Source organism: Papilio polytes, unplaced genomic scaffold (genome assembly GCF_000836215.1).
Source record: "Papilio polytes unplaced genomic scaffold, Ppol_1.0 DF824102.1, whole genome shotgun sequence".
NCBI classification, from domain to species: Eukaryota; Metazoa; Arthropoda; class Insecta; order Lepidoptera; family Papilionidae; genus Papilio; species Papilio polytes.
In genome coordinates this window covers 3,166,461-3,193,095 of record NW_013525102.1, presented here as the reverse complement: position 1 = coordinate 3,193,095, position 26,635 = coordinate 3,166,461, and the positions used below count along the sequence as shown (strand labels likewise).

At 36.3% G+C, this 26,635-nt stretch overlaps 2 protein-coding genes across 2 annotated transcripts; one reads left to right on the top strand and one right to left on the bottom strand.

Moving 5' to 3' along the window:
* Positions 1–198: 198 nt before the first annotated feature.
* On the top strand, positions 199–2,227 carry LOC106099533 (PITH domain-containing protein CG6153). Its single transcript, XM_013278097.1, has 4 exons — positions 199–664; positions 737–858; positions 1,343–1,447; positions 1,933–2,227. The coding sequence occupies exons 1-4, from the start codon at positions 479–481 to the stop codon at positions 2,141–2,143; spliced, it is 624 nt and encodes a 207-aa protein (XP_013133551.1). The 5' UTR covers positions 199–478; the 3' UTR covers positions 2,144–2,227.
* Positions 2,228–2,486: 259 nt separating this feature from the next.
* On the bottom strand, positions 2,487–26,599 carry LOC106099575 (collagen alpha-1(IV) chain). The gene is made up of 15 exons (XM_013278141.1): positions 26,482–26,599; positions 12,109–12,294; positions 11,986–12,030; positions 10,846–11,130; positions 10,516–10,764; positions 9,639–10,422; positions 9,121–9,381; positions 8,556–8,778; positions 8,126–8,241; positions 7,510–7,910; positions 4,779–6,849; positions 4,180–4,357; positions 3,831–3,945; positions 3,419–3,639; positions 2,487–3,136 (listed from the first exon to the last, which is right to left on the bottom strand). Exons 1-15 carry the CDS (start codon positions 26,572–26,574, stop codon positions 2,932–2,934), a joined length of 5,433 nt encoding a protein of 1,810 aa, XP_013133595.1. The 5' UTR covers positions 26,575–26,599; the 3' UTR covers positions 2,487–2,931.
* Positions 26,600–26,635: the final 36 nt, after the last annotated feature.

Genomic DNA, 26,635 nt, shown 5'->3' with positions numbered 1-26,635 from the left:
CCGTAGTTAGATTTTGTAATTTGATGGCCTTAAAGCCGTAAAACTCGGCATTTGTCGAAACATTGGCAATACTGATACTACGATAGCGAATAGAGCTTGCCATTAATAAATTATAATAAAACCTTTGCTATCTCTATTCATTCAGGCAAAAAAGAGAATATTGGATACTGTTGTCTATGATCAATGTCTTTGGGCTTGTGTTGTCATAGTGACAGTTGACAGTGTGAATGTGGAGTTACGATGGTTTTGTAAATTGATAATCACCAAATGAAAAAAAAGATATAGTAAACTAAGGTTTAGTGACTAGGCAGAAAAAAATTAACTCAACATTTACATATTAAAGTCAAAGAATCATAAGCCATCTTTAAAGTTGATTATCAATGATTATTCAATAAAAAGTCGGAGAACTAAGAATATAGTCTATTATATGTAATAATCAAAAACATTTGAATACAAATTGAGATACATTAGTTTAAAAATGCCTCATAGTCACTGTAATCATGGAAGTCATGATCACGATCATGGGAACCCAGAAGAAGTAGGCTTACAGTATAATCTTTATCAAAAAATTGACAAAGATAACGTTGAATGTCTCAATGAAAGTGTAGATGGTTCTGGAAAAACTGTATTTAAACCTTGGGAAAAGCGGCTGGATACTACTGAGGTTGGTATACTAAGTGTAAAAATGTTTTTTTTTTTTAAATTAATGTATTGACAATAAGAAACTTGGTTACAGTATGTGGAAAGTGATGCTGATGAGGAGTTGCTATTTAATATTCCATTCACAGGCAATGTAAAATTAAAGGGTATTATAATAAGATCAGAAGATTCAGAATTACACCCTTCTAAGTTAAGATTGTAAGTATATTAGCATTATTATATACTTTGTGTACAATGTGCAATAACATACTAGTGGTATAAAAGCAAGCATACTTCAAACTACATTTTGCATTTTCAAACTAGACATACTAAATTGTTGCTTATTTAACTAGCAAAAATTTGCTAAAACAAATTATTTGGATGTAGTCTTTTTGCTTTTATACCCTCATTTGTTGTATTACTTAAAAAAAAGTTTATTTTAATGATGAAATGTTCCAAATTGTGTCACAATTGTGAATAAAACAATATATATATATATATATATATATATGATATACATCTAAATCTTTTTATAAACTTGGTGCGTGCTGCATAGCATAGCAAGTATGTGCCACTCTTTTGAACCTCTTCCTTTTACTTTCATAAAAACATGTTTATATTTTTTATTGTTTATTCAACTCCATCACGGTTTCAACTTTCTTGTAATTATTAAATAAGGAACTGCTCTTTATCTATTTTGTAGATTCAAAAATAAGCCCAACATGACATTTGATGATGCTTCAATGGAACCGGATCAAGTGTTAGAGCTCCAAAAAGATAGCCAGGGAGTTCTGGAGTATACACCTAAGTAAGTTATATCTCTCAACATGTTGACATTTTATTTATATCATCATCATCATCATCACCAAGTCTCTGTACATCCCCACCAAGGGGCTCGGAGCCTATACTAAGTTATAGTGACTAGGCCATAGTCAACCACAATGGCCAAGTGTGTGTTGGTTCACTTCACACATATCTTGGAATTTCTTCGCCAATATGAACAGGTTGCATCACATAGTTTTCCTTCACCGTAAGGACATAGGAACATTATTTACATATGAAAATCGAAAATCGTACATAGCGGGATTGAATCCAAAACCTGTAGATTACAAGTCAAATGCTTAAACGACTGAGCCACCGACACTCTGTGATTTATATCACTATACAACAAATATTTTGTGACTTAGCTATTGTAGCATCTTCTGCTGACCGTACACTTGTTTGCTGCCAGTTATTGAAAAAAACTTTACATACAGTCTAACTATAATTTTGATATTTGTTTTGCACTTTCAGAATAGTCACATTTTCCTCTGTATCACATTTAACAATGCACTTCCCAACAAATTTTGGTGCAGAAACAACAAAAATTTACTACATTGGCTTGAAAGGGGAATGGACACCGGGGCACAAGCATGGAGTTACAATTTGTACATATGAGTCAAGACCTATGCTTGATGATCATAAGTTAAAACATCTAGATTCTGTTGGCAGACCAATAGAGTAAAATGACTGATGAAAATTGTAAATACATATTTTACACTGTATACAATTATTGTTATATTATTAAAATAAACTACTCTCAATTTAATTTAAATTGGAATATTTTTATTCATCATAGAAATTGTAATCATTCTCGATGTATCTATACTTCTTTGATATAATATAGCGTAAACACAACTACTCAGTTATGTAAAATTTCAGCAATCACAGTACAGTTTTCAATAATATTTATCTAATTGTAAATGCTTTTTATTTATATTTTTAATTGAAATATTACTAATGTAAGGCTATTGGCGCTTTAAAGTCTTTGTGACAAGGTTTTCAGGGTAAGTAATAAAAGAAACAAATCCTAACATAATCATTTTATTAACCTACAATTATATTGTTATTTAATATGTTATTATTATTTACAAAACTTGGGCGTTTAAAACGACTTCTCGACACAATACGAATTATTTGTATCCCTAAATGACAATGAAAAAATATTTATTGAACAACTATAATTAAATGTGGAAATGAATATTAAACCTCACACTACATTCATATTCACGAGGTAATTGCAACATAAACACTCTGACATTCGTAACATGTTTAAGGTTCCTTGTACTTGTCATGATTATCCATAGCTAGTTTTCCAAATCCTAAATTATTTCATCAAATGCCAATATTTATTAAAACAGTAAATCTATAATTTATTATAATACAAAGATGGCAGTGACTGAGATTTTGTTCTTGATATGTAGTTTAAAAATATAGTTGTAAGCACTTCAATTAGAGTTAAGGTTGCGTGAGCTATGTAGTGACGTGCTTGTAGACTCTGACGGGCTGTCGCTGGCCGCGCCTGGAGTATCTGCGTCCGTAGGGCCCGTAAGGCGGTCTGCGGCCCGGGACGTTGTACGGCCGCTGGCGCACCACTTCGTTGGGCACCGAGCGCACGTCGCCTCCCTGGTAGACGCCGGCCGGCGGGCCCGGGAGCCGCCTCATGCACACCGAACATCTTTAATACAAATTATTATATATTATATAACTGATATGGATATACGATCAGATACGATGGGTTCGAATCCTCCATGCGAAATCGTTTATTGTTGCCATATCCAAAGTCGAAGAATATTATCGCTTTATTTCAATAACGTGCTAATAAATGTCTAAAGTACGTCGATTTATAAATTTTTACGAAGGAATTTAATCGCCTTGAACCTAGTAAGAGCGTACTCGCAAGTATTGTATTGATATATGAAAAAAGATTGACCTATGTTATTTTCGGACTTGAACATACCTGCTAACTTTAGTGATTTTATCTTCCTTAAGCGTTTGTTGTTCAGGCCGTGAGAACATTCTGTTATCGTCGATGGTCGATAACCAGTAGGAGACGGCGGTTGCGAAGTAATTGCAGCGACCGAGACCGTTACATTCAATAAATGGCCGCGTACGGAACTCGCGGAGACAGGACCCAGGAGATATTAAACTTTGTCCAGCTGCGTCTGCGCCTGCCGTGTGCTGCACAATAACAAATTCACAACTACAACTTTATATCTCGTTCGGATCGAAACGCAAATTAAATTAACAGTATAACGTTAATTTTCATACATTCTGTTATTTCGATGATTAACTTTTTATTTATTTTGTGCAGTCGTATGAGAACAAAAAGTTAGATACGAAGCAGACTAAAATTTGTATTTGAATCTTACCATTAAAAAGCTGTAACCAATCCATAATTCGTCCCAACCCTGTGGACACGTTGGCACTTCACTACTTTGGCTATGTATGGCGATTGTTCGTGTTGATGTCTCACACACTTGACACCTGAAACAAAGGAAAATACAGTAGATAAAACCTTATAAGTCTTAAGCTTAAAAAAAAATGTTACGATATAACTAAAAAAGTCGTTCCTTACATGGCTGTCTCAAACAAAATTAATTTATGTAATCACAGAGTTTCTTAATCCGTGGCTACCTCGCTCGCACAAAATTCATAGTTATCAGTATTCATTATAAATGAGACAGTAGACGTATAAAGAAATACTTTAAAAAGACTTACCTCGATATGTATGAACCGACATCTCTAGCTTGAATAGGCTTCATAGCTATCGGCATTGGCTCTGGCGTGGACAGCCAAAAACTGTAATCCTCGCGTTGAGCAAAGTCACAAACATTGTTAAGATTGCAAAACATGTATGGCATGGTTGAGAACTTACGTAGACAACTCCCAGGTGCTCCTGTTTAGAAATAATTTATTTTATCATTAAAGTTTTTTACATGTTTACTAGCTTTCATCATTTTATCTTGACTTTCCAGACTATGCTCTACTTCTTTGTCAAATTTCATCGATATCCGTTCAATAGTTTAGAAAAATCCATCCATTCATCTCAACTTTCGTCTTAGCATTTATAATATTAGTAAGATTCATCAGCAATAGATATTCTAATATCGAAAAACATTAAAATTTGCTTAATAAGCATGCTAAAATCTCTACTACAACATTTAGTTACACAAAAAAAATCCTACAGTTTATGTGTATACTTCTTTATTTTATTAATTTTTAGGTAACTTTTTAACAGGTTTAATATATTTTTTTTATAATTTTCTATCAAATACTTTTAATAACTTGTACGAAGTAATATGAAAAGAAACACTAACCTAAATCTTGACCGTGAGCTTTTGCATTCGCAACTATATGTATAAGGGAGAATCCTTCCCAGAGAGGTGATGTTCCCGCTGGACATTGTGGAATCATTCTGGTTTGTGAATGTACCGTGAAATAAAAACCTCGCGACTTCGGTATCGGCGGTGGTGGCGCAGGTGTACCCGGAACCCCTGGCGCTCCTTGTCTACCTTCATAACCTTGATAACCTATAAATCCTTTTATTCCTTGAGGGCCTTGAGGTCCTGGAAGTCCTACTGCGCCCATGAAACCGACGTCTCCTCTTTCGCCTTTAATGCCGAACAAGCCATTACGTCCATTTGGACCCGGCGGACCGTCCGCTCCGCGACGTCCAGGAAATCCACGAGGACCAACATCGCCTATAGGACCGGGTAATATTTCTGATTGATGAATAGTTTTTCCTTTATCACCTTTCATTCCTCTAGGTCCTTTAAGACCTGTGATGCCCTGCACGCCTTGCTCTCCTCTTTCTCCTTTAATACCCGTAGAGCCTTGCATCCCTATATAGCCGTCCAATCCATTATCACCCCTATCACCCTTAATGCCTTGATAGCCCTTTAACCCAGGCCATCCTTGATCGCCTGTAACTCCCTTAGCACTAAACGAGGATCCTACTTCACCTACATCTCCTGGTTTTCCTTGCAATCCAGGAATTCCTTCCATTCCTCTAGGTCCAGGCTTTCCGGGTTCTCCTTGTTTGCCAACAAACCCATCCATACCTTTAAAACCTTTCGGGCCCTGGAAACTTAATCCCGGTGGTCCACTTTCACCATCAGGACCGGTAATACCATATTCACCAGGAGCACCTTTTTGACCCATTGGCCCAGGCCATCCAGGAAGCCCATCAAATCCAGCTTTACCTTTTTGACCCCTTTCAGCGTCAATTCCGTCTAATCCAGGCAATCCTGGTGGGCCTTGATCTCCTATCTGACCCTTTACACCTGGTAGCCCATCTTCACCAGTTAATCCCTTCATACCAATTTCACCACGTTCTCCCTTAATGCCTATGATTCCAAAATTACCGTTGTCCCCTGCCGATCCTTTTGGTCCAGGTATTCCATCAATTCCAATATCTCCAATATCACCTTTTGTAGCCGGTAAACGGGTACTAATTCCCCTTTCTCCACGTTCTCCCTTGAAACCCATTTCACCCTTGACGCCTATTAGACCTTGCCAGCCTTCATTTCCTGGAATGCCCGGTCTACCCATAATGCCCGGCTCCCCTTCCATCCCTAGGTCACCTTTTGCTCCGGTATAGCCAACAAGACCCGGCCTACCCATTGGTCCCTTGAAACCAATTAATCCATCTCTTCCTGGGCCTCCTGGTTGGCCCTGGTAACCTTTGTCACCTGTTTCACCCGGAGGGCCATCGACACCGTTGGGGCCCAATTCGCCTTTGGTTCCATTAAGACCAATGATGCCTTGTAGTCCAGGCTCCCCTTGCTCTCCTTTCAAACCTTCATATCCCCCAATAGATAACCCAGGGGTTCCATCATCTCCTTTTAACCCTTTGAGTCCAACAATACCAGGTATTCCAAATTCTCCATACTCCCCTGAATCTCCAACGTCACCCTTCATTCCTAATAATGCATTTTCACCGCGCGAACCCGGTATGCCGGGTAATCCTTGATCTCCTCGGGCTCCTTTGACTCCATTAAAACCATCTAATCCAGGTAGTCCGCTTAAACCGTAGTCACCTTTATATCCTTTAGGTCCCTCAAGTCCCGGGGGACCCGTTGTTCCAGGTTGCCCTGAAGATCCTTGTTCTCCAACCTCACCTCTGTCTCCAACTTCACCTTGGGATCCAGGGGTTCCCATAACTCCTGGGAAGCCAGGAAAGCCAACTGGTCCTATTTGGCCAGTCCATCCACGAATGCCAACGCGACCAGCTTCTCCTTTTACGCCTTTAGGTCCGACATCACCTTGTATACCATTTACTCCTTGCAAACCAGGTTCACCAATTTGTCCCCTGGGCCCAGGGAATCCTGGGCGTCCAGGAATTCCAGAAGCACCCTGTATTTGTATACCAGGTAGTCCTTTTCGTCCCTGGAAATATGAAATATATTTTTTAATTAAGACAATTCATTTTGAAAAGGTATTGGTTATAAGTAGTTATAACTAGAGTTAGCTCTGCTTACAAGGAGAAATCTCTAAACTTTTATCGAAACGCAAGTATGTGTAATTTGTATTATAAGTGCTCCATCTCTAGTAGGCTATCCGTTCTACTGTCGATAGATAGATAATTGCGATAAGAAATGCTGTTTGTCGCTAGGTTATAGTGCCGGCACTTGAAGTATTCCTCTTTACATAATTATACTTTTCGGAGATTATTAATGATTTCAATTAGCCACAAAATAGGCAAGAGTAAGTAATTTCAACACATATATTGGTGATTATTCATAACCTTAGTACCGGCAAATATAATTAACAATAACAAAAAACTAATATCAAAAACAAATTGGATATGTAAGATTAGCTTCATCATATGTTTTAGATTATCATACAGTTTTCACTAAGGAACAGATGTTCATAAAAAAATAGCAAAATAATGTGTAGTGTATTTAAATAAATACATAGAAAATTACTCTTTAAATAAAATGCTATGATGATTATGAAAGCAAAAAAATGCTTTGATATCCAGGCTAAATCTGAGTAAAGTGTTAGAAATTTTATTTTGAACGATAATTATTAACAACTTTGACTTACTGGTGGTCCTTGTGGTCCATCCAGACCCACGTCGCCAGAAAATCCAGTGATGCCCTTAATTCCCATGATACCGCCGCGACCTGGCGTGCCGGGGTATCCTGGTTCACCGATATCACCTCGCTCTCCGCGGTAGCCATCTATACCTCTCTCACCAAAAATTGTAGCAAGGCCAATTTCGCCCCTTGATCCTTTATGCCCTTTATTACCAACAAATCCTGTGACTCCACGTTGACCACGTGTTCCGGGTTCCCCACTAGGACCTATTTCTCCTTTTTCGCCAAGAAATCCCTGTATTCCAACAGGGCCTTGTATAGATCTGCCGGGAAGCCCCACGTCACCGGGAATACCCCTAAAGCCGTCGTATCCCATATCGCCACGGTCACCTTTTCTGCCGCGATAACCTGAATATGTAATAATTAATCATGACAAAGTAGATAGTGCACTTTATTAGCAAGATCTTACTGTTTTAATTCTACGCATTGGTTTTGTTATAAAATATGTTTGTATTTTAATAAATAATGTAGAGGCGAGGAGGCTTAATGTAGATTTACTCGAGGCTTTTTGAGACTTATTAGATTTTGCAGCGAATAGTTGTAGTTGTTAAGATCATACACACCTTTTATCCCAGGAAATCCTGGAGGTCCTCGTTCCCCTTTAGCGTTAATGCCGTTTTCTAGGGATTCTCCAACCTCTCCTGGCTGACCAGGTTCTCCAACCTCACCATGTTGACCTCTGAAATTAATGTTTTCTGTTATATCTCACTATATATTTGTTGGTGAAAGAGTTTGCTTACCAATGTAAGCCACGTTCCAATGAACGATTCTAAATTGCCCATTAAAATTATTCCATATGTAACCTCGCACCATTTCGTCATCATATTCTCCCACAAAGTCATCTACGTGACTGGAAATTACTTAAATATTATAACTTCATATTACCCTGTGATCAATTAAAATACATACTTGGTGAAACATATTTACGTATTGGTATTTACTGCTTTTGATATACGTATAAAAAAAACTAGTTATATACTATATTTGATTTACTTAATTCCAGCTTCTCCTTTGTCTCCACGCAGAAAAGCCATTGGTATGTCAGCGGGCGCACCGGGCCAGCCGGGAGCACCATCTCGTCCTCTTGATCCGTTTTGTCCGGGCAAACCGGGGTTGCCGAATTCGCCGATTCTTCCCTTCACACCGGTTGGGCCCACATCCCCCCCGAGCCCAGGCCAACCTCCATCTCCGGTCAGCCCGGGGAAACCTATGAAGCCTATTAAAAATTCAGGTAAATAAAACATACGTTTATTCATTAAAAATCCAATAAGTTAGAACACAGATTATTTTACAATGACTTTAGTCCCAACAAAAATATTTTTATTTGTTATGTATTATTAATTGAACATATGTATATCGACATGATAATTACTAATTACTAGATTTTAATGACATTATAATTTCAAAGTTGCTATTTATATTATATTTGAAACAAACCATACTTAATAATGGGTAGGTCTATTTTCAACAGCAGGCAGCTGAAGGCTGATGATGATGATGATACTTAATATACATATAAGTTAAATGTTTTCTTGCGCTAATCACTCCATGTTCTTACCTACGTCTCCAGGAAGGCCCCGTTCTGCTAAGGTCAAATCCAGTGGTGGACGAATAAGCCACCCCTTTTGACCCTTTAGTCCTTGAGGTCCCGCCATACCAGATTGTCCCTTATTTCCTTTTACACCCTTGGCACCCGGTATGCCAGAAGTACCGGGCAAACCAGTTTGGCCACGTGGCCCTGGCAATCCTTGAATTCCTGGATATCCTCTTCGTCCAGGAAAACCGCTATCGCCCACTTGCCCTTTAGGTCCAGGTAAACCTGTATTAAATGTAAACAAATTAGTTTTGGAATAACATTAATACATAGGAATGAAGATTAAATAAGTGATTTTTAATTAAGTTAGGAGTCAGTTTTAGAATAAATTACGTAGAACTTTATCTTTAGAGATCAGTACCTTATAATTTTTTATGAATTATACGTATATTTTTCTGGCACTTCACTACACCTCAACTATAGATAAAGCTTTATAAATATGCAATACACTTAATAGGTATAATAATTCTATAATTACTTGCCTGATTTACAGAATGGACAATCGTCACCTCTCTGCCCTTTCAAGCCCGGAAACCCTGGTCGTCCTGGAGTGCCAGAATCACCAACTGTACCTGGTGGCCCTGGTGGTCCGGTGTCTCCTTGTGGTCCCATTCCGTGCACCCCACGGCCAGGATAACCCGGTTGACCCATAAACCCAGGTTCACCTCTATCTCCTCTCGGTCCAGGGATACCGTCTGTGCCTGGCAAGGCATCTTCACCATCAGGACCTTTGACTGTGGCTCCTTTAAATCCCTTAGGACCTAATGTACCAATCGATCCTTGAAAACCCGGTGGTCCTCTGAGTCCAGGTAGGCCTCTGCGTCCGTCACTCCCTGGTTCTCCCTTGGGTGAGATTCCTGGATTACCCACCCTTCCGGGAAATCCTTTAACACCTGGATAACCAGGTGGTCCCATAACTCCAGGCAATCCTTTTAATCCATCAATTCCTGGGGCTCCCTGTTGTCCCACATAACCTACAGGACCCTGCGGTCCCTGAGCACCTGGTAGTAGAGGTTCGTTTAAACTTTCATCAAAAATACCGGGTTCACCCATAGGTCCTTGCTCTCCAGGAGTTCCGGTCCTGCCATCTTCTCCGGGCCCACCAGGTAAACCATCTTCTCCGTCTAATCCTGCGAAACCAGGAGCACCTTTGTCACCCTTAGGACCTGGAGGTCCATCTTTTCCTCTACGACCAGGTTTTCCTCTGGAACCATCTTCACCTTGGTCTCCTTTGTAACCTTGTGGACCATTTATACCATATGGACCCTAAAATCATACAAGCGTAAAGAACATTGCGTTGAACCACAACACATGTATTATATTATCTGAATAGTTTCAATGGGTAAATATTTTACTTACCATTTGACCCCTCGACCCTAATTCTCCTTTTAGTCCTTTTACACCTTGCATTCCCTTAAGTCCTTTATCACCTTTGTCGCCCCTGGCTATAATGCTTAAATTGTGTTTAAAAGTATCTATATTGACTATGGTTGCTGGTCGTCCAGGTTCACCAATTTCCCCTTGATCTCCTTTTATTCCCGGTGGTCCTACGGTAATATCACCTGAATCTCCTCTGTAACCTGGTTCTCCTTTGATACCCATTATACCCTAATCAAAAATGTAATTTTTAATTTATCAGTACTTTGTAGGATAAAACATATGTGATTCTTAGATCCTTATAAGATTTACCTCGTCACCTTCTTCACCGCGGAGTCCACTGTCTCCTCTCCAACCCATAGGACCAGAAGGCCCCGGTAAGCCAGGTCTGCCAGAATCACCCATTATTCCTTTTGCACCTCTTGAGTTGACTCCTCCTTCGCCAGCTAAACCTTGTGATCCCTTTTCTCCATACGGTCCGGGCAGCCCTCTGTCACCGGGAGGACCTTGCCTTCCAGGTGGTCCAACCACTCCGTCGATACCACTACATCCATCGAATCCAGCCACGCCACGAATTCCTTCCAATCCATGAGGGCCCTTAACGTTAACATTTAAATGTTGTATAAATTTGTACAAAATGAACATCTTTACATGACGGAGGCAACATGACTAGTTAACATAAATGTACCTACTAAATTACTGTTTTTTACAAAATGTTTCAATCTTAGCTTTAACTAGCTGTTCCCGTGCGCCTTCATCCGCATGAAATGATAAAAACTTTATTTTAATTGTTTACATTTGTCAAATTCTCAATTGCAATTGTCAAAATCGCCGATACCATAACCTTGCTTCCTTAATGTAGGCAGCTTGTTGTTGGTGGTCCTTTTCCCACATGAAGGTTTTTTCCTATCTCATTTATCCCCTAAGTTTAATAGCATGAAAATATAAAGCCTAAAGCGAGTCGTAAGTGTAGGGCATTTTATTAAAGAAAGAATTGCTCAAAAATATCCTGTGATTGCTGGCATCCTACATCCTACGCCACGATGTAGTGTGTTTATGCTTTATTATATAAGTAGTTAAAGATTTGATACTAATTTAAGTAGTATCAGTTAGGTATTTGCCTAATCCCAAAATCTAAACTATCTAAGTAGGAACGAAATGCGAACCTTCTTCACGTTTTCTTAAATTATGTTATAACTAGCTATCACTCGCGATTCCGTCCGGATGGAATACAAAAAGCAAGTTGCCTGTTCCACTTAGACTATACGTTACATGTACGAGTACATATGTTAAATCTCATCCTGATCCGTTTAGCCGTTTAATCGGCAAATTTTAACAAACATCCATTCATCTACACTTTTGCATTTATAATATTAGGAAGATTATATGTCATATAGTTTAAGAGAAATGAAATAGTAATAAACAGAAAATGAGATAAAAATGCCAATTTACCTGAGGTCCTGTATATCCTCTTACTCCATAGAGGCCGTCCGCACCCTGTAAAAATAAATATTTTATACATATAACATGTATTTTTGAACAATAATTTATTAATTCTACAGCTTTTGAATTTACCCGTTCTCCTTTGTCACCGACGTCTCCTTTCTCGCCCCAGTCGCCTATTTCGCCGGATATGCCGAGCCGGCCCTCGGGTCCATCATCACCGTAGTCACCTTGAAGACCAATAATGCCGGGGGGGCCGGGGTCTCCGCGGTCTCCCTTGAGACCGGAACAGTCGCATCGTGTCTGATTGCACACCACCTAACAACAAAATATTAACGACGATACAATGGTAGAAAAATTGACAATCGATCAGCTTTGAGAATATAAGTACAATGAGTAAGAAGTGTCCAATCTTGTTAGATTGACACTTTGGGGTTTCTAATGGTTTTTCTAGTCACTTTTGGAATATAAGTAAATACGCTTAATACGACAACTTAAATAAAATGCCATTAAAAGTATGTCTCGGAGCACAATTGGTTTAGGTTTAGGTCATAGTTCTAATGTATGTGTAATATATTTATGTTATTTTGTTGATTAAAGGTCAAAGCACTACTAAATATTGAATGTGTCTATACACTTCTCTCTCTCTCTCTCTCTAGCGTCGGTGGCTCAGTGGTTTAAGCACTTGACTTGTAAATCTACACGTCTTGGGTACGAATCCCGCCATGTACCAATGTGATTTTCGATTTTTCGAATTTTCATATGTACATAATTTACCCGACGTTCTTACGGTGAAGGAAAACATCGTGATGCAACCTGCACATATCGGCGAAGAAATTCTTAGATATGTGTGAAGTCAACCAACCCGCATTGGCCAAGCGTGGTTGACTATGGCCTAGTCACCCTAATTTAGGGTAGGCTCCAAGCCCCTCGGTGGGGACGTATAGTGAGCTGGTGATGATGATGATGATACACTTCTAAGAATTTTACTATGTAGTTGGGAAGAGGCAATGACAAAAAATATCAGTCTTGTATACTTTGCATTACGAAGCTGAAGCGGATCGTTCGTTAGTTTTGATAAAAAAAACTGCGTATATCAAGCTTGATTGAATAAATAAATAATAAAAATGCGATTGGGAGCATAGCTGAGGCGTAATGTTCGTGCCTTATCACGGGACCTCTGACATACATACAGCGACCAGAACAAGTAGAAGACTTACACTTCCTACTTCTGAGTAGAGCGTGAAGATTAGTAATTAATGTACGGGTGTAATTGTAGGCTTTCACTGCCGAAACTCTTGTCCAAAAACACTTTTATCTTTACTTTTCAAGACCAACGAGAGGAAGACAATATTTGTTATTAGTGTAAAAAAAATAATAATTTTATTGCGGTAACTTAAGGTAAGCTGTCCTCCGGCTCAACCTGACGACGCCCGTGAATAGAGATAGATGTCTGCCTTTCTACGTCTGTATATCTGGCACAAATTCGTTAATTTTACAATTTGCTGATAGTTTACATTATGGCTGATTCGAATAAGAATTAGCGAAGTTCGCAATCGGTCGGTGACATCTACCATACCTTCGATTAATCCTTAGTAACGCAAACAACGTGCACGTGTTTTCTAACAATACCTAGTACAGAAGTGCTGGGCAAGGTGTTTTGGCTTGTTATGTTATGTGATGACGCTATGAAATAAGAACTGTTTGACATTTACTTGTCATTAATATCTAACTATCTGTATGTAACACAATTACAAATTATTTACTATTTATCTGACTCACATTTATTACTATACACACATATCGATCTTCATATATCTAAACTTGCTTGTCGATTAGTAGTACTTCATCTAGGTATACCTATTATTTAGTCCCTTGTCTATTCGGTTTAAGTTACCAATACATAAAAATTGTGTATAAAACATGGACAATCAAAATAATGGAACAGATACATAGACAGAAGAATACATTGAAGAAGTAGTTTAAGCTCAAGTATCTTATATCTATCTTGTTATTGATTCAAAAACAAATTTATTTTTCCTTCCGTATAACAATACGATCATAATAATGTCATAAAGCCGAAAACTTTGTTTGATTGTAGTGAAATAACTCAAAAACTACTGGACCGATTTCAAAAATTCATTCACAATTAAGAAGCTACGTTGTCAGTGAGTAACATAGCCCATGTTTCATATTATTTTTTAATTTCATGCGGACGGAGTCGCGGGCGAAAGCTAGCATCTAATAAAAACCACTTTAATTGTGCATTGCTTATCATTTAAAACAGCGGATATAAAAAACAGAATACTTAAATCGCTTTAATGCTTTATGCGAACATTGTGTGCAATTACTTTGCTTTTAATTGTTGCCTGAAATGTATTTTGCAGCTTGGTGTTTGAAGTATGATGTCAGCGTCAAATTACATCATACGTCGAGCTCGTCTACGAGGTAGATTGGCCACAGCTGCTATAAAATTTAAAACAAATATGTCTCAGATCATTTTATGTTAGCAGACAAATTGGGTCATAAGAGCACAATACATCATCATCGTTAATAGTAGAATCGGAACAGATCATTAGCTCCGTGCGAATTTAACCACTGTATTTTTAATGATTCTTTCACGGCCCTTCCAAATTAAGTGAACTTTTACAATTACAGTTTTAATCTACATCGAAATCGAATACAAACTTACGTGATTTTATTTGTTTGTTTAACATTACTAGATTTTTGTTAATTTACTCGTATATCTTGTAACCATTTTAGGTAAGCTTGAAAAAAGTTGGCGTGAGAATACTGAGAACCCCCGACCGCTAGATCGCTAGACCGTACCTTAAAATATTAGGCGAACGACGCTTCAAAATTTTCAGAATGAATGTTATAGAATGTGCTTGTTTGACTAAATAATCGGTATCATGTTATTGTTAGACGAATCTTGCCTTATTTGTTTCTGTTACTTGGTATACAGGAATATGATACATCGTCCACGTTTATTTAAAAGTGCCGTCGAAACAATATCAATTTGCAGTCATCGTTTGGTTTGCACGACCACGCAATCTAATAGAATTGTACTCGTTAGCAACACTAGTTACAATAAATTGTTAAACGAATGATTTATGTGCCACCTTAAATCTTTCTATTTATATTATGAAACTTTAGATAGACAAATAGACCGTGATGAACCAATATAAATATGACCATGAAAATGGTAACTACTTTTAAACAATTTTAAAGGGTTGTAGAACGTTTATAGTAGTTAACAAGTTTTATTACAATCAGAGTCGGTGGCTCAGTGGTTTAAGCACTTGACTTGTAATCTACAGATCTTAGGTTCGAATCCCGCCATTAATTTTCGAATTTCATATGTACATAACTATTTTGTCAAGGAAAACATTGTGATGTAACCTGCACAGATCAGCGAAGAAATTCAAAAATATGTGTGAAGTCAACCAACTATGGACTGAGGACTTATAGTGAGCTGTTGATGATGATGTCACAATCAAAATAACAATGTCTCTATTTGAAGCTAATACGTCTAGAATGCCATATAGTAGTGTTATGTCACAGCAATTAAAATATGAAACATGTAATTTTCACTCAATCCTGTGTTTCGCAATTCACGCATCATCAATATATGTTCGTCCCAACGACTATATGTTTGGGATCAATCTAGGGCTGATACCGAATGTATATATTCCTTTACCGACACTTGCATTCTCAACTTTTGCCGCAGCCGAGGGGCTCTAACATCTTAGTAATAGGTAAGAATTAATAAAGCTCTATAGTCAATGGAAGAAAAGATACAAAAAATGTGTAGTCAATAAACACGCGCTGGGCCTGCGTGGTTAACTAAGACCTAGTCACCCCTAAGAGTAGGCTCCGAGTCCCTTGTTTGTATGCAGTGATCTGGTGGTGCTTATGTTGATCTTGCCCATGCTAACTTCTGATAAACTATAGTCATATAATGTTTAGTTGTTCGACTTTTTCTTTGTATGACTTGTATTCGTAAAAAATTGCGCAAGTGCGTATTGTGCGGTGGGGGGTGTTCCGGGGTCGCGGGAGGAGCACGGTGCCGCCGCCGCGCCGCTTCCTGGCGGCAAGCGCGTGGGCGTCGCGGCCGGACGCATCGCCCGCCACCGCGCTGACCTCATCATTAACATCATCTGATACCGCGCTTTATCGTTACAACCACCGATTGTTTCTAAACAAATTAATTTGATGAAGATTATTCAAGAGCGAACAATTAGTTTAACAGTGGTACAGCCCGCTAGAACATCTTCGACGCATGGGCTGGTTCGCCCGGTGCAATATCAGGACCACACAGAAGATAGGCGGAAGTGGAAGTGATTCCGCGTTTCGTCTCATGAGTATGCGTACCGGAAACGTAATTTTACTCCCTTTTCGTTCCCACCCTTATGTTATAAGGTAAGGATGGTAAGAGATAGTCGTTTTTACAGTGAACGAGGAAGTGGAAATACTCTCTTTATGAGCGTCGCAGCCTCCCTCGATTAAGGCTAGGCAACGTTCCTCTATTGCGGATGTCTATGGGCAGCAAACACTACGCCGTTTCGGCTGCTTCAGGTGCCCGATTTCTCTTACCTCTTTATGACATTATAAAAAGTTTAAGGAAAAGCCTACTTTTGTCAATGACATTGTCCACTTTTACTTTTAGTAATATTTTTCCAGGCCCTATTTTTTTTTTACATTTCAGACATTGCATTATTTATTTGCACGTACTTTTTAAACGTAATTTTTTTTAAGATAAGTTTTAGATATAGCTTTTAGAGAGCTTATTAACATACTCATAAAACTAGGTACGTTTGTGTTAATAAGTTCTTAAAATTATAAGGAAATAATTTGCTTAACACTAAGTCATATTAATTGGGTTTTGATATCGAGAAATTGAGTTCATAAGAAGTCTTTATATTTATAAATCGAGATGATAATTATGTCGTAATGTGGCTGGCACTTGACATCAAGCATAATTTATTGTGATGCATGTAGGTATTACAGTAGCGAACGATTATAGAGCGAATGACTCATCGGTTTCAATTCAAGGAACGGACTGGATAAACAATCATTGCAGTGTCCCAGGCGATAACGGGCGTTCGCACATCCCGCTACCCCGCGCCCGCTACGCCTGCACCGCGCACACACGCTACAACACTAACACGTGTATTGTTTCTCTCACCCCTCTTTCCCCCGACCAACATACATATAGAAAAATACACTATGTATAAAAACTTCATTGCACGTCTATTTTATATCGTAAGTTAACAACACATTAGTATACGTTTTATACCTACCATGTATGTGTCTGGATAGTAACAACATCTATAGGCTTAAATTATATTTGAAGACTGAAAAAACGTATCGTACGTAATTCTAAAGTTTTGCATATGTAGTAAGTGTTAGTTGTTTGCATAGTATATTACTTAGTACATGGTAGACAAAAGACAAAAACTTTGCTCCAAGACATTAGGCATTAGTGCTTTAGGCTATGATTTGAAATTCAACTTATAAGCAATCAAATCACAGCATTATGTTCGCACAAAATAAATATATAAGTAGGTAAGCAGACAGTGAACTTTTTAATAATATAAGGCGCCAATAGACTAGTGGTTTGGGGTGCGGAATACCGATCTAGCGGTCGAGGGTTCGAATCCCGCCATTCGACTATTGTCGTGAACCATATCCTAGCAAGCCTAGAGCTTAGTTGAAATGGTTAAAGTAAATATTAATAAGTAATAAGAAAATTTATGCATAAGAAAAAAACGATTTATTTTTATATAACGCTTAGATAGGCCAAAGAAAGTACGAAATAACTACAACAATTAAAAAATACAATAATATGCATATTTGTAATGAAGTTATTTAATACTAGCTTATGGCCCGCGACTTCGTCTGCGTGTAATTAATAAAAAACCGAGTAGACTATGCGACTTCTTCCCGACTATCCTCTACATTTATGCCAAATTTCATCGAGATCCCGTTTTGCATCCTATTTGCATCCTATACAGCCGTTTAGGATGCAAACTCAAACAAACATACATCCATCCCTCCATCTAAACGTTCGCATTTATAGTGTTAGTATGATTTTATACAATCGTATGAAATTAACATTGGTGTTATTCTTCCGCGTAGTACTGTCTAATCTTCTGAGGCTAATGAAAATAAAAAACAGCTAAAATCATCGTACATATATCTACTGCAGCGAAGTATCCTCATTATATAGCCTCTAGCGCCTTAAATTTACCTTGATTCAGTAAATTAACAAAATCAGAGGCCTTAGCTTTAAGTTTTAAGAGGTCAGTTTGCATGCCGCTTCAACTCTAGTGAAATTACAATTTTCAGTTATTTAAACTTCACATTCAGACTTTTTGAATCAATCTATAAACCGGATTTGAATTCGTTGTCGTTAAATTGCAGAATTTGTTGCATAAAAGTGCTAATCCGATTAATTAAAATTAAGGCGCCAATGGTAATGGTTAACGGATTTCCGATCTAGTGGTCAAGAGCTTGAATCCCACTATTCCATAATTGTCGTAAACTAAACTCTAGTACATACCTAGAGCTTAGTTGGAATGGTAGTAAATATGTATTTGTTTCTTAATCTCTTAGAAACTAAAAGATCGTCTCGTTATCTATTTCACAAATTGCTGCAGAAGTATAAACAAAATTTCCGTAGATAATTGTAAGAATAACATTATTAGCAGTATCACAACATGATAAATCAGATTCTATTATTAAATATGATTACCTATGTCAAAAGTTAAAAAATATAACGGCCGGTTCGTGTTTACGAGCAGTTCGCCGGAATCCGGTGACCCCGTCCACAGTTTAATGTGTTCCCGATACAGGCCCGCGCAATCTAGCTACATGATGAAGTTAAACAATATTATATTAGTTATTGAAATATTAATAAATATTTCATACTAACCGTGCGTTAACGATACGTGAAATATGTTGGTTTTACAATATTGATTGGAAAAACAACGATTTCGAAGATAAGAATAATTGCACAATACTTCCATAAGAAATGCAAAAATACGTAAGAATACAACTATATTTTACTCTTTTGAGTATAGAATTGTAGGAAAAACATTTTAAACGAATAATAAAAAAAAAATAAGTTAAAAAATTCATTACAGTTCTGTTTCTAAATTTCCTAAGGGACTTCTCCGTGCATTAAGTTTCTTAGATAAAATAAGAAAAAGTCGTAGTTAACACGTAGACTCGCGGTAAAGTTTCCACGCTGTCAATGAGTGTACATTACTGTCAGCGATTCGATCTAAATATAGTCGAGCAATATAGCCGTTCGTTCAACTGGCTTTTGTTGCCGCACTGAAACTATTGACCTATTTCACTTTACTGGAAGTAAGCAATAACTTTCAGTGCAACGTTCTTAGCTATAAAACCGGTGAGTAACTAAGGCGCAAATGTAATTCATCGCGGTCTATATGCGTGCGGGCTACCTGAGGACCTATTAAAATCACTTTTGGACACAGTATTAAGTACCAAAAACAAGGAGAGCAACTATAACTGATATTGTAAGCTATTATTGACCATTATACAAGTGTTAGTAATATGTTTACTAAATACTATTATTTAAGTAAACGAAGATTATTATAGGTGGAATACACGTAATGGTTATATTAACGGTGTGCTTAGGATAAACTTATATTATTCGCAAGAGGATATTTCTATGAAACAACTGAAGTTGTTTTAAGGACATAATCTATATAAGCTCGCCAGGTATTATGCCTAAGCTCTAAATTTAGATAGATGATTCGCATCAGAAACTCTAGACTTTTAATGTAACTAGTTTAAAAAAAATTAAGTAGTCTGATGGAAATTATTAAAGCTTCGACATATTTACATTTCTTTCTTAATTTTATATTACGATTTAAAGTATAAAGAATGCCTACACATAACTTGTACATCGATATACGTTAAAGATGCTACTGTGTTTTAATCGGCATTCTTCTGCAATAAATTAATGATTTATTTGTGTTGTTTGGAACGATATCAATAATTATAACACAAAATGAGGAACGTCAGATACTTCCTCTTGGGTTCAATGTTCTGTCTACGTCGTAATGGCGATAGCGACTGTGAGTACGACACTACTGTCCCAGGATAATGTATCACATTGACATCGCGGTAACATCTAAACAATATGTTGCACTCGCTACCATCTCCTTATTATTATTATTTATTGTATAAGGAGGATAAAGAATATCGTATAAAACAATCTTACTAATATTATAAATGCGAAAGGTTAGATGGATGGATGTTTGTTAGAGTTTGTAGCCTAAACCACTGAACGAATCTCGATGAAATTTGGCACAGATGTTGAGGATAGTGTGGAAGAACACATAGGCTACGCAATTTTGACTCTTTTAGTTCCACGCGGACGGAGTCGCGGGCGAAAGCTAGTTTAGTTATAATTCTCGGTAAATGTTATTCATCATCTTTATAATAAGTGGATCAAAGTGATCCTATTAAACTATCTCTTTAGATAACATTGTTTAATAAAAATCTTAATGCATAGTGTTTCCGTACATGAATATAAAATAGATGGCATTTGATAAAATGTCTTTATCTCCTTTTCTCTCTCTCTCTTTCTCTCTATCTGATTAAATGTAGAGACCGATGTCGAGACACAAATTGATGCATTTAAGTTCCATTTGCAATTTAAAGTCTGCTCTAAAATGTTGTGTTAATAATACCGTAAAGATTGTTATTAAAGTTTTGACAATGTTTAAAATTTTTGGTAAATGTATTTTCATAAACACCAAAGCAATAATAAGTATATAACAAATGTTTTAAATAAAACTTTTTTTTTCACATGCCTACATATAATTTTAAGAATTGTCGGTTGTGATAGCGACATTTAAAAAATATCTGGTAGATACGATACAATGGAATTTATAATATATCATTATTTCGGCAACAATTGCAAAAATTGTGTTAAATACCTAACGACATTCCGATAACAGTTTCCTGTGAACACGATAAGAGATGTCGCCGTTTATGTCATGACCTCGTTGTCGAAGCTTTGTCAATGGAAGCTGATTTTGACCTATTTTCCTCCGGATAGAGTGTCCTACTCCAAATTTAAATTTTTGCGAATACCTTATGGATGTAAGTAACCACAGGAAAGTGGAATTGCTGATGAAACGGCGTTCGCACTAACCGTTGAAAATGTTTATCTATACTATTATAATAAAGCGTAAACACACACTTTTTTGTTGCCTAAGATGTCAGCAATTACAGCATATTTTTGAATAATTCTTTCTTAATAAAAAGCCCTACACTTTCGTCACGCTTTAGGCTATACATTTTCACGCCATTAAACTTAAGGGTAAATATTTAGGATAAAAACCCTAATGTGGGAAAGAGACCATAAGTTGCTGCCAAAATCAAGAAAGCAAGGTTGCCATGGTTTGTCATCGTCATGTCAATTTGACACATGTAAACAGTAAAATAAAATTTTCATAATTTTATGCGAATGAAGTCGCAGGGGAACAGATAGTATCAAATATTATAAAGGCACAATGGTATTAATAAAATCACAACAATATTCTTTCTTCAATAGACTGCTAAGTACTTATGTATATATAGTAATATTTATTGCTAAAAATATTGAGTTATTAGGATGAAACGAAAATCATTATAATCATTTTACTTAGAGTTATTTTGATTAGGTACAGAATGTCTAGTGTTACCTTAATATTAAATACTGTTCGACATACTCGAACTTGTCATATAATTAAATAATTAGGGCAAAATCTTTTAAAAACTATACCTTATTTTAAAAACCAAAATTCTATTTGTTTTGTTCAATAAACCCACGTTTTCACAGTGTACTTAATCTGACGGAATAAAGTTATTGAAATGTAAGATAGAGTTACTTAAATGTCTACTTAAGGCTTTATTAAGTTTTTACGACATAACTTATGGTGAACACAGCAACACTAATTACGATATAAATGCTTGTATCATTTTTTCTGCGTACTTTTTCACTTAAGTATCTGAACACAAGACAGCGACAGCTTGTGGTGTTTTAATTATAAAAGTCAACCATCCGCATAGTACAACTCACGTAGCGAATTTAGTAAATATGGTGATATCATAAATTTTAATTTTAGGCCCGAATGGAAGAAAGTGAACTAGACAAATTTTAGATTTTGTGACTGAATGGCCACTGTTTGCCTCGAGGCATTTACAGATTCACCGGGCTTGAGGTGGCCGAGCGCAGATGGCGCTTAGCTTAAACCTCGTTTATGAGCAAGCTCGAGGGCTCCGTCAGGAGTTTCTTAAGGAGTTACTTCGTTATTATTACCGGATTGGAAATTTTCGAGGGATATTAAATTATGTCATTCTTTATGCTTACTAAATAAAACTAATAAGATTGAAAACAATCCAATTACTAGTATAACTTCAATTAAGTAAGAACAGCGTTAAATTGTAATAAACGAAATTATTTAAAGAATATACTTTTACCCTAAGTTACTTGTTCTAAAATAGACCGCAAATTTATCAAGGGTTATAACCTCTAAATTGAGTTTAGTATCCTACTGATAAGATAGTGTTCCACGAACGTGCGTTTAATTTAATAATCTTTTTGGAACAATATTTTTGATCCGCCTCCGTTATACAGATATTAAAAGCGAATACCAACATCTAAGTAATAATCAACAGATTCGCTAATCAGTTATTAATGAGTATCTTTTTTTAACATTAAGATGTTTTTTTAGGTCATGAGGCTACGAGATGATAATGGATTGTTGTTACCACTTGATATATTGTACCAAATAAAAAACTTGATAATGTTACAGTGCAAAGGTTACCGTAACATCAGATTGTCAAACCTAAACGCGAGCTTCTTTTAATGTCAATTGTAATAAAAAATTACATACTTATATTTCATAAGTCAAGTAATTATAAAGGTGATTTACAGGCAGATGATGCTATAAGGGCAATGGGAATGCTTTTATAGATCTTAACGAACAGTGGCGGAAATCCATGGTGTTCAGGAAAAATTTCCTTGTTCCCAACAAACTCCGTCACTTCTATCAAATAACTAATTAGTTAGCTGTGGTGTAAACGAAGGGACTATAATAAAAAGAAAATAACCATGTAACACAAACCAACTTTTTTTTCGTACACACATTTATAAGCTGAGTTGTATTGATTTTCAAACGATTAAAGCTCTTGAGATGAAACACGGCTATTTTCCCCGAATTTACATATGTAATAATAACTTTAGGCAGAGACATCGTCCACGCGGAATTAAAAAAAAAACACTTAGTAAGCAACCTATGTGTTATTCCAGACTACATCTGTTCCAAATTTCATAGAGATCCATTAGCCATTTTGGATATATGTATATATGTAATATCAATCCATACAAACTTCGCATAGTTAATATTAGTACATATAAGGTATTAGAAAAGGTGAAATTTTACTGAGCTTTTATAGGAAAATAAAAGTTAAATGGCTGTTCTTAATCAGTACTTTATACATTTAACTGCGGTACGTAGAGACGTTTTTCATTTGAAGATTTTATTTGCCAAATCGTAAGAGATTGTTAAAGTATGAGTAAAAAGGATTTAACCTTATAAGGTAAATGCCCAAGATCCTAACGATTTGTTAGTTTTAAATTGGGTAATTTGAGGTTAATAATTGAAGTAGTATAGTGATATTTCACAACTGACGATAAGTCAGCGGCGTCGTGTGACGTACCCTTGAAATTATCACACAGATTTTAATATTAAGTTTATAATTGGACGATATTAACGCAGTAGTTTTATATTTTTGATAGCCTTTGTGTCCAATTATCTTATCGCCACAATTTTAACTTAAGAGTTATCAAAAGTCATTTTTAATGAACACTGAAAACATACACCGAAATTGCCATATCAAAAATCCGGATAATGTACATTACTAAATAAAACAAACATTGTAACAACTAATATAACGCATTATTATTAATTGTTACTAAGGACATTTTGAAATGTACTAGGTAGGTAGGTTTTGTGTTTTGATGTTGTATGTTCAATTTTATGCGTAACCTTATCCCTTATGGGTTTTAACCCATCTTAATATATGTAATACACAAACAATACTATGATTTATATTTAAGCAAAATACTTTTATGTGACTCGTGTAAAGAGGCGATTTAAAAGAAAGAGATATTTGTCAAGATAATTTTCATTGCAATACTTTTAGAATAGTTAAATATAATCTACAATTTTCTCAATCTCAGAAATGGACTATATTCTACATTTGTTTCGAACTAAAAGATCCGTTAAGCCATTTTGGAGTTTCGTCGTAGTAACATCCATTCAAACTTTTGCCTTTATAAAAACTTTAACTTTAGATCAATGCATGATTTTTATGACTGATTGTTCTTGACGACATTTAGGAAAATCTGATTTTATAAAGAACTCCGAAATCGCCAAATCGTATGAAGCAGTAAACTTTAGTATCCTAAAGTACAGGATTTTAGACTGAAATGTAGAGATAGGCTGATTGGCATCTAACTTGTATAAAGTAATAGTTATCCCTTTGAAACAGAGTTAACAATGAGATTGTGGAGATGTTTTGAAAGTTATCGTTGTTGGGATGACTTAATTAACTTGCGTTAACTTAAGTGTTATTTGTACTTGTATATGTATGTAAGTTTTATGAAGCGCTAATTATCGTTTTGGTGTCGCTACATAGATTTTCGTTGTGAAAAGCCTATTCAGTTTACAGAATGCCTCAGTCAATAATAATAATTGTAAATAATCCCTCCTTAAACTATTGTAAAAAAACCTATGAATAAATGATATAAACGCAAGATTTGATTTGTGGCTCGTTATTAACCAAAATTATTGTGTATATTGAGTACGGATTATAGATTTCATTTTATCGGAAGACTAATCATTTCAATTATAATATTTATTAAATATTCTAATGTATAAGTCTAGGTTTAAATAGATTTGTCCGCATTCCATAGAAATTCAACGATCACTAGTATAATTCATATTTTAGGCCTGCTCTTGCATCCGCTTTGGCGGATATGCGTAGGCATTATGTATTTATCAAAAAGGCAATGAAAACTTAATATTTTAAAAGGCGCACTTTCCAGTAAACCCGAAACATGTGTCTTAAACAACGTAAACAAATTATAAAATGTAAATAGTTCTTTCATTACTGAAAGAACTATTTTAATTTACATTAGAAAATTCAGCCACTAGAAATGTCATCTGTTCTTCATATTATCTTCAACTAGCTGTGCCCGTGCGACTTCATCCGCATGAAATTATAAAAAAATATTTTGTTGTTTACATCTGTCAAATTATCAATTACAAATGTCAAAATTATATGACATGATGACAACCTAGCCTCCTTAATGTTGGCAGCAACTTATGGTCTCTTTCCCACATTAGGGTTTTTATTCAAAATATTGACCCCCTAAGTTTAATGGCGTGATGATATATAGCCCAAAGCGTGACGTAAGTGTAGGGCTTTTTATTAAAAACAGAATTATTCAAAAATATGCTGTAATTGCTGACATCTTAGGCAACAAAGAAGTGTGTGTTTACGCTGTATTGTAATAGTGTAGAAGTATAGATTAGGCAAGTTATAGACGTATAAAAAATATCACCCTTTGTTACAAAACTATGACTTTGAACTTTGTTGCCAATTATGTGAAAATACATTCCACTTAATTTTTTAAATTAGCATAGCTCCGTACTGTTAATTTCTGTACCAGAATTTAAAAAAAAATGTGGCTCGCGTAATTTTTAAAAGTAAACAAAAGGGAGCTAAATTACTTTTACTAGTACTATAGATATTAAGTGCCTTAATTCACATTTACAATTTAAATACAAGTTTTAGGGTTAATACAAATTTGGTAAAAAGGCTTTATGAACATTTGTTTATGAAATCGTCGATCGAATTATCGTTACCCAGCGACATCAGCAATAACCTAATGAGTTGGATATTCCACATATGTTGTTCCGCAATGTATAGAGCAGGGGATGAACAGTTATAACGTATAATACTTTTCAATCACATATCACACTTTTTCTTATTAGAAAAGTGTCGGGGAGGGGGTAGCGGATTGTAATCGACAGTAGTAATAAGATATACTGAAACCTTAAGGTTACTTATAAGTCAATTTTGACATTAATTTATGTTTAAAGTTTTACGTTTTATGTCAATTAATTTTAAAACCTTTCTCACTAGCGATATGTTTTTAATGTAGTTTAAGTTACGATGTGTTATGATAGAGCTTTAACGTAATGATAACAAAAAAAAGTTTGGTATCCCGTACAAATTCCAATGGTTTAAAAATCAAATCTATAGTATCTTGCCTTTTGTAATGTAACCTGAAAAATTTACAAACAAATCAGAGATCGGTCAAATGTAGCACGCGTTGATGTCTTTTATAGTAAATTGGATGGGTTCTCAAATTGACCGTTTCATATGTTGTTATTATGTTGTACTCACGGCTGAGGCCTCCTGTGGGATCCAGTGCAGCAGCAGGACAACGGTGACAAGAAGGTGAAGCACTTTGGTGCGCGCACGCGCCGGACCCGACATGGCTGCGCCGCGCTACTGGTGGCGGCGCGCGCTGCCGGCCGCCGCGAGGGTGGCGCGGGGG